Source organism: Rattus norvegicus, chromosome 17 (genome assembly GCF_036323735.1).
Source record: "Rattus norvegicus strain BN/NHsdMcwi chromosome 17, GRCr8, whole genome shotgun sequence".
NCBI classification, from domain to species: domain Eukaryota; kingdom Metazoa; phylum Chordata; class Mammalia; order Rodentia; family Muridae; genus Rattus; species Rattus norvegicus.
This window is the reverse complement of record NC_086035.1, coordinates 51,980,658-51,993,730: the sequence shown is the minus strand read 5'-3', so window position 1 is coordinate 51,993,730 and position 13,073 is coordinate 51,980,658. Positions and strand designations below refer to the sequence as shown.

At 35.2% G+C, this 13,073-nt stretch overlaps 1 protein-coding gene across 8 annotated transcripts in view; it reads right to left on the bottom strand.

Moving 5' to 3' along the window:
• The window catches only part of Cdk13 (cyclin-dependent kinase 13), a 94,244-nt gene that overhangs the window by 46,488 nt on the left and 34,683 nt on the right, over positions 1-13,073 (bottom strand). For all 8 annotated transcript variants that reach the window (XM_039095721.2, XM_039095722.2, XM_039095724.2 and 5 more), the window contains exons 3-5: positions 11,306-11,476; positions 9,828-9,967; positions 8,175-8,345 (exon numbers count right to left, since the gene is read on the bottom strand). In XM_039095721.2, the coding sequence (XP_038951649.1) occupies positions 8,175-8,345; positions 9,828-9,967; positions 11,306-11,476 (482 nt within the window). The remainder of the gene's footprint in view (positions 1-8,174; positions 8,346-9,827; positions 9,968-11,305; positions 11,477-13,073) is intronic.

Below are 13,073 nucleotides of genomic sequence, written 5' to 3'. Positions count from 1 at the left end.
GTGAAGTCATGGTTCTTAGACGATAACCCACAGATGTCATTTTCATAAACAAGCATAATGCCTAACTACATTTTAAATACTTGTTCTTATATCCATAGATAAGTGTAGTTCTTACCCCTTATCAAGGAAACTTCTTGTCGCAACACATGGAGACCATTACAGAAAAGCATCACCAATCACAATGCAAAATTGTCATTTCCAGTTCCCAAGATACGTTTACAGTACGACTACCTCCCTAAGGGTCAAGGATCCTTGTGATAGAGGAGGCAGAAAGACTGTAAAACTAAGAGGAGCAGCGAGTTTGCTGTGAGACTGTGTCTGCTAGGAATGTCAAAAGTTATATACATAAGCCTCACCATCATGAGCTGCACATGAACAATAACACACATGCTCAGATGGATGGAAAAAAATCCAGATCTCAACCATACACAAAACAACTACAAGCAACTGAAGAATGACAAGAGCTGGAGAAATATTCTTCACCAAGGAAAAGCACACCAACTGGTTCAACCAAAATCAGCTCTAAAAACATAAACAAATAAGTAGCACACAGACTGGGCAGGTTATACTTATGTATTTAGGAATATGAATTTGTATGGAACAATTATTAATAAAAAAGCCAAAAATTTGAAAGAGAGCAAAGAGGGATGGATAATGGGGGAATTTGAAGGGAGGAAAGGGAAGGGAGAAGTGGTATGATTATAGTATCACAGAGAAAAGGAAAAAGACTGGTGTATACAAAAGAGGGTGGGGAGTACCAATTTCCAGACTGCTTTTGGACCCAAAGCTTTATAGCTTTATATCAGAGTCTCCAGCCTGGTGACCAGCCCCCAATATTCATATTAGTAAAAAAAAAAAAAAAAAAAAATCTATGGAGGTTCAATATCCTACTAATTTTTTAAGTAATGCTCTCAATAGTTCTGCTTAAATTTATGTTTTTAACAGAAAGATACTTTTACATTCATTATTCCTCTTATTAGTATGTAGATTGCTTGTATTGTTTATAAGCAATATAAAAAATAACCTTGTAACTCTGGAAGTTCAAATTAGAACAGTAAGTTAAAAAAAAGTTTATTATGTTCAAAGTATCATACCTTGTCCGTAAACGTTCTTTAAAGGTTAAGATAATTTTCACTTCATAGTATTATATTAATACTTCTATCAACGATCCACACCCCCTCAGTATTTTATTCTTTCTTCAGTACTTAAGACTACATTCATTCACAGTCCTCACTTTAACTCATCCTCCCAAATCCACTTCACATCCTTGTCCTAAATTCAAGCCTTTACCTTTGTTTCTAAATAACTGAGTCCAATTAGTACTACCCCTATGAACAAGCATGCATGGCCACACTCCTGACCAACCTCTAGCACAGCATAAAACAAGGTGTTGTGACTGATGCCCAGTTGCAATACTAACTGACACTCAGATGGTGGGAGCAGGACCATCCAAAGCCCAAAGTGGCCATTCTAAGCAACACAGTAACTTTGGGAGGGAGGGGAAGGCTGTAGATGTTCAAAAGATGGGGCCATTGATTCCAACCTCACACACACAAAAAGTACTAAGCAAGAAATAAACTTCAGGGGCTGGAGAGATGGTTCAGAGGTTAAGAGCACTGACTGCTCTTCCAGAGGTCCTGAGTTCAATTCCCAGCACCCACATGGTGGCTCACAATAATATGAAATGGGATTCGGTGCCCCCTTCTGGTATGTCTGAAGACGCAACAGTGTACTCACATACATGAAATAAATAAATAAATAAGTAAATAAATAAATGAAATAAATAAATAAATGAAATAAACTTCAGAAGACAGAGCAAATGAAAGTTAAGAAACAACAATGGGGAAAAAATAACAATGACACACAAAACAACTGCTCTAATCCTTTCTTAGTTTGCTTTCTATTTCTATTGCTGCGATAACGACTATGACCTAAAGAAAACTGAGGAAGGGGTTTATTTGGCTCCAGGTTACAGTCCATCACAGGGGAAGTCAAGGCAGGAACTCAGGTGGGAACTTGGAGGCAGGAACTGAGCAGAAAACACAGAGTAATAACACTAATGTGTAGCTTGGTTTTTGTGGCTTACTCAGTCTGTGGTTTGTTTGTAGTCCCTCTCTTTTCTTTTTTCTTTTTTCTTTTTTTTTTTTTCTTTTGTGGGGGGTTGGGATGGGGAAGAGAGGATTTTCAAGTAAAGAAAATTTTCTGTCTAGCCCTGGCTATAATCTGGAAGTCATTTTGAAACCAGGCTAGCCTCAAATTCAGAGATCTACCTGCCTGCCTCCCTAAGTGCTGGGATTAAAGGCCTACCTCAATCTGCTTTCTTATGCAACTCAGCACCATCTGCCCAGGTGGACTGGGCCCTCCCACATCAATTTTTAATCAAGAAAATGCCCCAGAGACATGCCCACAAGACATCTTATGGAGATATTTTCTTTCTTGAGTTTCCCTCCTTACTTGTGATCCTAGATTGTGTCAAATTGATAAAAACTAACCAGCTCAATCAATCCCTATGAAAATGGAAATTGGCCGGCAACCTGAAGAAATGTAAAGGGGCTGGGTAGATTACTCAGTCATAAGACCAATGACTGTAAAAGCATGAGAACTGCTTGGCAGATACCCAGCAAAAATCCTAGCTAGCCCTTTGGGACTGCTAAAGATGGTCCCCAGAGAAAGCAGGCAAACTGAACAAGACAAATGAGTAGTCTGGGCTCAGGTGTGAGACCACAGCTCAAGATATAAGGTGAAAGCCATCAAGAAGGACACTCAATAGCAACGTCTGGACTCTACTTGCATGAGCCAGCATGTTATACATGAGCATACAAAACACATACACAACACACATATGCACACACATCAAATACACAGCACAAGAAAAAAGTTATAAAAAGGTCAAAAGCATGAAAATATGTATAATCTCAAAATAGGGAAATATTCCTTAGTAGATGGACAAAGATGAAAAATCAACAGTATACTACATTTCAGTAAAGTGTGTACTCAAAATAAAATTCTGAGAATAAAACTTTGAAGTTTGTAAAGTGATCTGTCTGAAATTAATATGAAAAGAGTCCAATATATCATTTAAGTAAGCAACTCTACTTGTAAAACAGGATACAAAGTATCCTGTGAAATTCAAAATATAACTTCTGTTTTATTAATATAAATATTAATATTAATAAATTAATATTAATATTTATAAATATTAATATTAATAAATTAATATTAATATTTATAAATATTAATGTTTTTCAAATATTCAACAGTCTAAATGCACCTGTGTAAAAAAACCCTAAGAGAATAAAATACATTGAAATTATAGCACTATAGAATACTGACTTTTTTAATGGCTACATAAAGCATATAAACATTTATTTGCAGAAGATAGCATATTTTGTCCTTCATTTCAGAAAAAGTTAACACATATACTTGTTATATACAAACAATGATTGGAAAAAAGCTAAAAAGAGAGGAAGCCTCTTGTCTCTTCACTAGAGGGTGTGTTATTTGCGTTGGCTACTTTTCTGTATTCTGAGGTGCCTATTTTTCCAGACCAGGTTTCTCTGTGTAGTGCACCCCCAACACCTCCCGCCCACCCCCACTGTCCTGGAAGTCGCTCTGTAGACCAGGCTGTCCTGGAACTCAAGAGGCCCCCCTGCCTCAGTCTCCCAAGTGCTGGAATTAAAGGTGTGCGCTGCCAGGCCCAGTGAATTCCAATGCTTTAATTAAACCTTTCCTCCTTCATTTGTTTGTCATTTTTTCAACCACTGACTCTCTTTTCCTTCTAGTGGGTTAATTACCATCGGCTAGTGAAAAGTTAACTGGAGCTTTTTATTTAATTTTTTGATATGTACTTACTCATTTTTGAAGCACTTGTGTTTCATTTCATTTCATTTCATTTCATTTCTTTCATTCATTCATTCATTTATTTGGAAACAGGGTCTCACTCAGCCAGGCTGACCCAGCTGGTATGGAAGTTATTACATAGACAGATCCGCCTGCCTCTATCTCCAGTGTTGTGATTAGTGCATGTCCCATCAGACTCCGCTGTTTCACCATCACGCCCAGCCTCTCTTCACTGCTTGATAGTATCCAACTTGATTCTGTTGAAGCTTAATGTACTATTTTTTTCCTTTACTATTTGTGCTTTTGATGTCAACTAGGAATATTAAGCACTTTTTTATGATTGTGTGACATTTGGAAATCTGGTAATTTTTCAGAGGGCAAATAAATGCTAGATCCCCAAGGATGAGGTAGGTGGTGGTTGTAGTTTGTTAGTAATTGTGCTCAAAGAAGAATTAAGAAAAAGATTAGATTCAAGAATCTTTCTCTCCTTCTCTCTCCCTCCCCCTCATCCGCTCCTTTCCCTATACCAGATAGGTAAAACCATGTGGGATAAAGTTTGAGAAGAACTCACAAAGTAGCAATGACCAGATATACACTATCCCAGATCTTGTATTTATATAAATATTAGAATCTTCCTGTCAGTATTTAAAAATGCATATGGCATAACAAAACAGATCTGCAGGTAAAGCCACTCAATGCCAAGCCCTGACAACCGGAATTTGATTCTCCAGGACCCATATGGTATAAGGAGAGAAATTACTATCACCAACTTATCCCCTGATCTCTAATACACACAGTGGCATCCTCCTCCCAACAAACAAATTTAATTCTTAAATTTTTAAATGTAAGTTAAAAAATCGAAAGAATCCACCTCTAATTTTGAGAAGGGCTGTAATATGAAGATAAACTGAGGAGAGTGTTGCCTTAATAGGATTAATTCTTCTAATCTTTAAAAATGGAATATTTTCTATTAAGTCTTTTTAATATTCTTTCAATAGTGTTTCTTACCTTTCAACTTACAAACCTTATATTTTCTGTCAACTTATTCTTAGATGTTTTATCTTGTGAACATAATAGGTTGTGTTTAATGATCTTTATCATGCCCATAATGTGCACGAGCATACACTGTACCTTGTCTATAAATTTTGCTTCTTTTCTAGTCTGCTTATCTTATTTCATTTTCTACTGCAATTACTCTGACTAATACCAGTATGGTGTTAAATAGGAGCAGCAAGAACATACATTACGTAAATTGAAACAATTTGGGCATGTTGGTCTGTATTTGAGAATATTCAGCAGAAGTCCTTCCTTAACCCCTGTTTCAATTAACTCTTTACCAGTCATGGTAAGTTCAAGAAAAGTTCAAGAAATAAACAAGTCATATTTTCAGGCTGTCCTTCTGAGTAGTGTAATGAAACCTTACACTGTACATTCTACCAAGATATACATCATCCCTTTGTCCAGTCAATCTATGGTGCTTAAAGACTCATTTTATAATCCTGGCTGGCCTGGAACTCACTATGTAGACCAGTATGGTCTCATACTCTGCCTGCCTCTGCTTCCTAAGTGCTGGAAATAAAGGCATGCCCTACTACATACCCAGTTTCTTTCCTTGATTTTTAAGAAAAGTTACAAATATAAAGAGTATTCATATTTCCTAAATACTTAAGCCACTAATGCAGCGAAAGCACCATAGCTGGAGGAGCTCGCCATGGCTGGACAGCACAATTTGGCTGTCTTATGATGAATGTCAGTAATTTCAAGTACCAAGACACTATTTTTTAAAGTACAATTTTATGCTTTTAATCTGAATAATAAAAGATATCTTGAAGTGGGCATCAAAATCTATGAAAATTTGTTTTGTAAAATGGGGTACATTGTAGAAGAATTTTAAAAAATGAGGTTTCAGAGGATTTATAATTTAATAACACAAAACAAGGACAGACTACAAGAAGACTGTGGAAGAGTCTTTCAAAGTCTGGACAGTACTATAAAGCAAAGCTCATTTATTCACTCAGCAACTAGTCATCATAACAACTTCTGTACTGGCTGACTCTGGTTGGTAGGGCCAACAAAATAGGTACAGCTTATGTCTTTGTAAATAAAATAATAAGCTGAGTAATTATTTTTAGTTATTGAGAAGGGTTTTTTTTAATCTTTTTTTTGGTAGAGGAGTTACTTCAAATTGTGTCAATCTAATGGATATTGGAAATACTTACCAGATAGGTTAGGCCTCACCTAATGAATAAAGTAATATTAAGTAGCAAGAAGTCCATCATTTAAATCTCAATTCCATATCTGTAGGAACTGGTGTGAGGTGTGGGTCAGTATGTCTGTGTGCGCACGCGTGTACGTGCGAAGTTCAACATGGAGTATAACATTTAATGAGCTGAAGCCATCAAAGTTTCCCGGCCTACTTGTGAGCCCCAAAGACTAATGTAACTGAAGCTTAGCTTATAATAAAAACTAGCAAAATTGGAATTTAAGAAGCAAGCAGGGAAGTGACCCCACAGATAAAAACAGGAGACTTGCATGTTAGAGAAAGAGTAAACATACTAATCAATCTGCAAAGTGGTATAAAGGCAAAACAAATTACACTGGACTCTACTTCATGGCTAAGTTCCTGAGCCCAATTTTACTAAATTTTACTAAAATATCCTTCTAAGAATGGTAAGAAACAGGCTCAGAAGAGGTAAAAAGTCTTACTAATAAGGTCACAATGTTCAGTAAGTCAAATCTGAGACATTTTAACTAAAGGCAAGCAGTAAGTACTTTCTTTTCTATTATGCATTCAGAAGCAATAAAGAAAATTAAGATGCCAAACCATGGCAAATGCTGAGGTAATAAGAAATTGGGTTTTACAAACAAAAACCATGAGAGGTAACAGCTCTACACTGTATACAGAATACTTTTAGACAGGGTGATTTACACAACATAATTACTATATGACCTATCAATTATTTAAAACCACATCCCAGAAGAGTAAGACTGTATGTGTGCAGCCTATAAAGGGACTTAGTATGATTTTCAGTTGTAACCTGTGATGATTGATTTTTATTGTCAAACTGATGTAGCACAGCTGCACAAGAAGAGAAAACATTCAATTAAGAAACTGCCTAGACCAGAGAGATGGCCTATAGAAATGTATACAGAGCACTGCCTTTATTTCTGACAAACATAGGTAGGTCCAGCCCGCTGTGACAGTACCATCTCTAGGCAGGTGGTCCTGGGCTGTATGAGGTAACTTCCTAAACATGAGCTAGCACGAAAGCCAACAAGCAACATTCCTGTACTGTTTCTATTATGAGTTCCTGCTCAAGTTCCTGCCATGATTTCCCTCAGTAATAGACTGAGGAAAATGTAAACCAAATAAACTCAATTTCTAAGATGCTTTTCTGGCCAGAGTATTTTACCACAGCAACACCAAAAAATGAAGGTCCACTCCAACTTGGTCTCTTTCACATTAGATTTAATGTGAGCCCTATGGCAACTAATTTTAAGGAAAGTCAAACTTTCCTTAGCATTTTTTTTTTTTTTTAGCTAAAAGCAACCATATATCAATCTATATTTGAAAAAATATTTCAAAAAATGCTGTTCCTATACTTTAAGAAATATGGTACATGCCTCCCAAAAGGTGCCAGTGGGAGGCTGAGGTGCTGGTTCCCAGACTAAGCATGGGGATTTAAGTTCAAAGGCACAGAACATGCATCAAAAACTGTAAATGGCCATATGCATCTGTAACCCCAGCTCTAAGGAAAGGTAGAGACAGGAAGATCAAGGGAGCTGCTGACCACAAGTATAAGGCCAGGTTCACTGATAAAGATCCTGCTCTCAAGGGAATAAAGCAGAGAGAAATGGAACAGGACAGGATTCCTCCTCTGGCCTCAGTTCATGTGCACAAGCATAAATATCACACACATATATAAGCACACATACAAAACCACACACATCTTAAAAGATTTCTGTGTTTATAATGTAAAAGATGTAGTGTAAGTATATTCTAATCTTTTCTCAGTTAGTTAAAAGTACAAAGATTACACATGCACACACGCACTCGCAAACAGACACACGCGTGTACATACATCAAAGCTCAAAAAAAATTCAATACTTGGTTCTAACCCTGGTAAGTACATTTGACTTATCTGACTCATGGACCTCAAGAACCACTGAAGTAAATAACGTAGTTCTTTCACTCTACTAAATTTTAAAATGGGTTGACATTAGATAACATTTTTATTTACCTGGTACTTTAAATAACCATCATCTAGTAACAAATTCTTCAAGTTGGAAATATCATGAATTCAAAGACTTGGATACTAAATCTGCATGCTTACCTTTGTCTTTCTTAAAATCCAAAGCATCTTCTTTATCAGTCACTATTTCCTTCATATTGATGATACTCTGATGGGTAAGTTGCCGAAGAATTTTAATTTCTCTAATTGCTGTAATTGGGAAACCCTCCTTTTCATTATCCAGACGTACTTTCTTTAAGGCTACCATTTCTCCTATTAGTTAAATAAAATCAAGTTACTAGCTATCAAAAGACAATGACATTTTTCGTAATTTAAATGTTTTTATCACTTCTGTTCCTATCTTTCAAAATTATAATTCACAAGCTATTTTCATTTGTAATACACTAAATAATACTTGTAGTTCAAGAATTAACCTCAAGTAAATTTTGAAGCATTTCACTGCATTTAACACTATTCAACTGGTTAGGATGAGGTGGGTATGTATTTATTGTTTCATACTGTCCATTAATACAGACAAGAAGGATGGTAAAGAGGGAGTTTATTATCATTCTTTTCTGTGTGAAGGAGGGAAGGGTCAATATAAGCAGGATATTAAAACTTAGGTATGTGCAAATTTTTTATCAGACAGAATATAATTAATCAGAAATACACACAAACACAAAGTTATTACAGGTTAAGCTTAGGTCCAGAAATGGTTTACATTTTGGAAGTTTGGGGGTTTTCTGTTTTGTGTTGTAGAAATGTTTAGCTTTAGTAGGCTAAGCATCAGCCAGTGTAAGGAAAAAAATTTCATAAAGGCATATTCATTCTAGTTCTTTGGAAGGAAACAAAAAGACTGATGTTACAAATTTTCTAAGAAAAAAATGTATCCTCTTAAGCATTAAAAATCTTTTTGTTCATTTTTATGGTGTTTTCCTATAATAAAATGTTTCATTAAAGCTTCTGAAAGTTATAAAGGCAGTATAAGTTTAAAAACACTAGTTCTGCCAGGCAGTAGTAATGAATGCCTTTAATCCCAACACACAGGAGGCAGAGGCAGGCAGTGGATCTGAGTTTCAGGCCTGTCTCAAGGAGGGAGAGACAGAGAAACTAGTTTTATGCATTATATTTAGTTAAATGACTGAATTCTTGTGTAGTGTGACTTCTAATACAACTGCTAGTTCAAAGGAGGTATTTCAAAGCTTTCCCCCACATTTTTAAGTATGATCTGAAAAAGTAATGTTCTGAAATTTTAAGCTTTGGAATCTGATCCAAGGGGTAACTTCTATACAAGGGAGAAAGTCGGCCAAAAGAAAATTTTGTCACTTCTTAATACAAAATCACTTACTCCTAAAGACAAGCATTGTGACACATGTCTGTAATAACAGCCCTCAAGAAGGTAAGGAAGGAGGGTCGCAAAGTTCAAAGCAGTCTGGACTACATATATAAATATACCTTGCCTCAAAAAGAAAAACTAAACTACTACTACTTTAGCCTAGGTATTAACAGTTTTTCACCACAAAAGAAACACATCCCACTAAAACCTGCCATATAGCATATCGCAAATACTGAAGAAAAATTTTATGTGACCACATAAACTGATATAAAGACACAGAAAACACACATACCAAATAAAATTAAGACTAAGTAACACAGCACAAAGAAGTTTTACTTCTTTTGGAAATTCTTAAAGCTATACATTGGGGCAGGGGGACAGAAAGTAAGCACATTCTATCCAAAACTTAACATTCTTACCAGTGTCTTTGTCCCTGGCTTTGTAAACTTGTCCATAAGTACCTTCTCCAATAATTCCGATGATATCAAATTTATCCACGCAGCGTTTCCCCCAGTCAATATCTTTTTCTTTGATTTCACCATAGCGAGGCCCACATATTCTATTAAATATAGTTCTGAAGTTTTTATAGACAATCAAGCAAACTGAATGAACTGCTTAACAATTCAATTCAAGAGCAATCCTGCCCATTTTACCCTATTCACGTATATTTGTGAACATTCATGCAAACCAAGTTACTGTCAGTTGATATTACAAGTTATCATAAAAGTAAACTATAATTTCTAAATACTTACTCTAAGTAGATTAGAACTTCAAAGAGAAGCAGCAACAGTATTTCCTTAAAAGGCTTTTAGGAATGTAGCTTTTCAGTAAGAAGGTAGAAACAACATTACTAGTAGAAACCATCAAGAATCTCTACTTAGTCTCCACAAAATTTCTCATTCAAGGATTCTCTCTTCCTATATATGTATGTGTATATACATGTGCATGTACGTACACACACACACATGCACACACATAGTACAAGGTAGCAAACAGTAACATAAGAAACTGACTACAAATTTCTTACAAATTGATTTATAGCATTATAAAACCATCATAAAAATACTTAAGATTTTTCATTCAAACAAGTACAGAAAGTCTTAATTTATGTAAAATCACAACTCAGAATTCCATACTTGGGTAGAGATTTATAGATATGTCAAAAGTCAAATTCTTTAAAAAGATGATCTTTTGTTATGTTTAGATATAATAGCAGGGCCAACACAGACTTAAGAATTATAGCAAAAGGATTCAAGGATAGACTAAAATTTTCTTCTCATAATAGAAAATGATCTTATATTTTTAAATTAGATGCTATCTGAAGAGCAATTCTAAATCAGATCTATCCTAAAGGTTTTAAACTTTTCCTTTGTTGAGTAAACATTTTTTAAAATCACCAGTATTTTTTTTCTTACCTTCAAGAAAAAGAACTCTACCAGGTATTTAACATGAAGCTACATCAACTCCATTTTGAAAAATTCTAGCTCTTGGAAAATTACAAATGCATAGTCATATGGAAGAAATGAGTAGTTAAAAGCAAAGGACAACACTATCCACTACTGAGTTTGTTTGAGTGGACTGAATGCTATCTCCACTTCGTTCAATTTCAGTGTTTTTATATTAATTAGCTATCTTAATGATTGATATCTTTGACACAAGCAACACTCCCAAATTAATAATTACAAACTGTAAGAAAATTTAATTTGGTTTTATTAGTCACTGCAAATAGGTACCACCCTTCATGAATATTTGTTTCAGAACTCTGAACCAATCTGTATATTTATGTTCAAATAAATATACACTTTTCATTTTAAATATTAATGTTTTCTAAGTTTATAATTATCCAGGATATGGTGTGTCCAGTCAACTTAAGTGCCAGTAGAAAGCAAGCACATACTTAGGCCTTCTTTTGCTATGTAACTGTGTTGCTGTTTTCTTCTCCTCTGGACTCTTGGAAAGATCATCTCCTCCTGGTAACTCAGGGGGCAATGGTAAATCAGCAAGCAGACACCGGAGTTTCTTTTCTACTTCTTTTTTAACTGCTTTTACAGAAATATTGCCTCTTAAACTAAAGAAAAAAAAAAAAAGGTAAGGTCAGTCATATAAACCCTAAATAATTGATTACATGATAGAACTATGATCATATTTTAAGATTTAAGCAGCATGTAAAGGCTGTATATCATATGTCATACTTTAAGTCCATCTAAACAGATTATCTTTCAACTACTAAGTAAAAACTTTAAGAAAAAAGTGACACAGAATTAAGTAAAACCCACAGAAATCTGTAAAGAGCAGATCTTAATTAATAGTAGTATACTGATATTAATTAAATGTAAAAAGTACAAGTTAAATGGGGATTCAATGATAACTTTTTATCTTTGCAAATATGAAACTATTTTTAAAAATAAAGTTTAGGGAGCTGGGAAGGTGGCTTCATGGGTAACAGGGCTAGGCATGCAAGGGTAAGAACCTGGATGCAAATTCCAAAAATCCACACAAAGCTGGGCTCAGCAGCATAGGTCTATAATCTCAATTATCCTATTCTGGGAGGGGAGTTGGGGACAGGAGAATCTATGAAAGCTCATGGGCCAGCTATTCTGGGGTTTATACTGGAATTACTAAGTGAACTTGCCTAAAACAAGGTCAGAAGCAACATTCAAGGCTGTCTTTAGTGCCCATACCAGCACCATGGCATGCACATGTCACATACGATACACATACAAATAACAAAAGTTTAAACTTAAAAAAAAATAAGCTCTAACTTTCAAAATTGTGAATTAAAAAGAAAATCAAATCACTATGTACTGCAAGAAATCTCATAATTCTGTAATATTTGATTCTGATAGGGGGACAATGATGTTTTCTTTTTAGCAAATAAAATCACAAACAATTGACACACAACTATTCTCTTGCCCATATACATAACTAAAACCAATTAATTCACTTTTCATCTCAATACTTGGGATGTACAGGCAGATGGATGGATCTCTGTGAATTTGAGGCTAGTCTGGTTCTAGGACAGCCAGGGCTACATAGTGAGACCTTGTTTTAAAAATAAAACAGTTGGTTCCCAGCTGTTCCTGCTGCCATGCCTTTGCTCTGCCACCATGAAGGCTAACCCTCCATAACAGATTTACAAGTGAATTATAAGCCTGGTTAGTGCTAAACTTTTTCTTTTAATTCCCAAAGAGTTGTAAATTTCAAATTATATCTGAAGTTGTTATTGATAATTTAAATTCCCCAAATTAAAAAAAAAAAAACCTGTTACCCAAGAGAACCTTTTAATAATAAAAATCAGAGAATGTACATAAATATTCAGACCAGGGTTTTATTGTTGCTGTTGTTTTTGTTTTGTTTTTTCAAGAAAAGCTGTATAATACTGGGCCCAGATTTGTGTTAAGAAAGGGCTTTGGCTGAGGTTGGAGTTCAGTAGGAAGAGGATGGCCCAGCATGTACGACTCTTGAGTTAAACCCCAAAACCAGTAAACAAAAGAGAAAAACCTCTTCACTTTCATACCATTAACCTGACCCTTTAATAGAAATTAAGAGTGAGCGCCAATATACCAGGTATCTAAAGGTTAAAACACAAACACTGAAGTAGCAGCAATGAAATAATATGTTGACAGAGAACAAAGTACACAGAAACAGATATTCCTCAGAGTTTT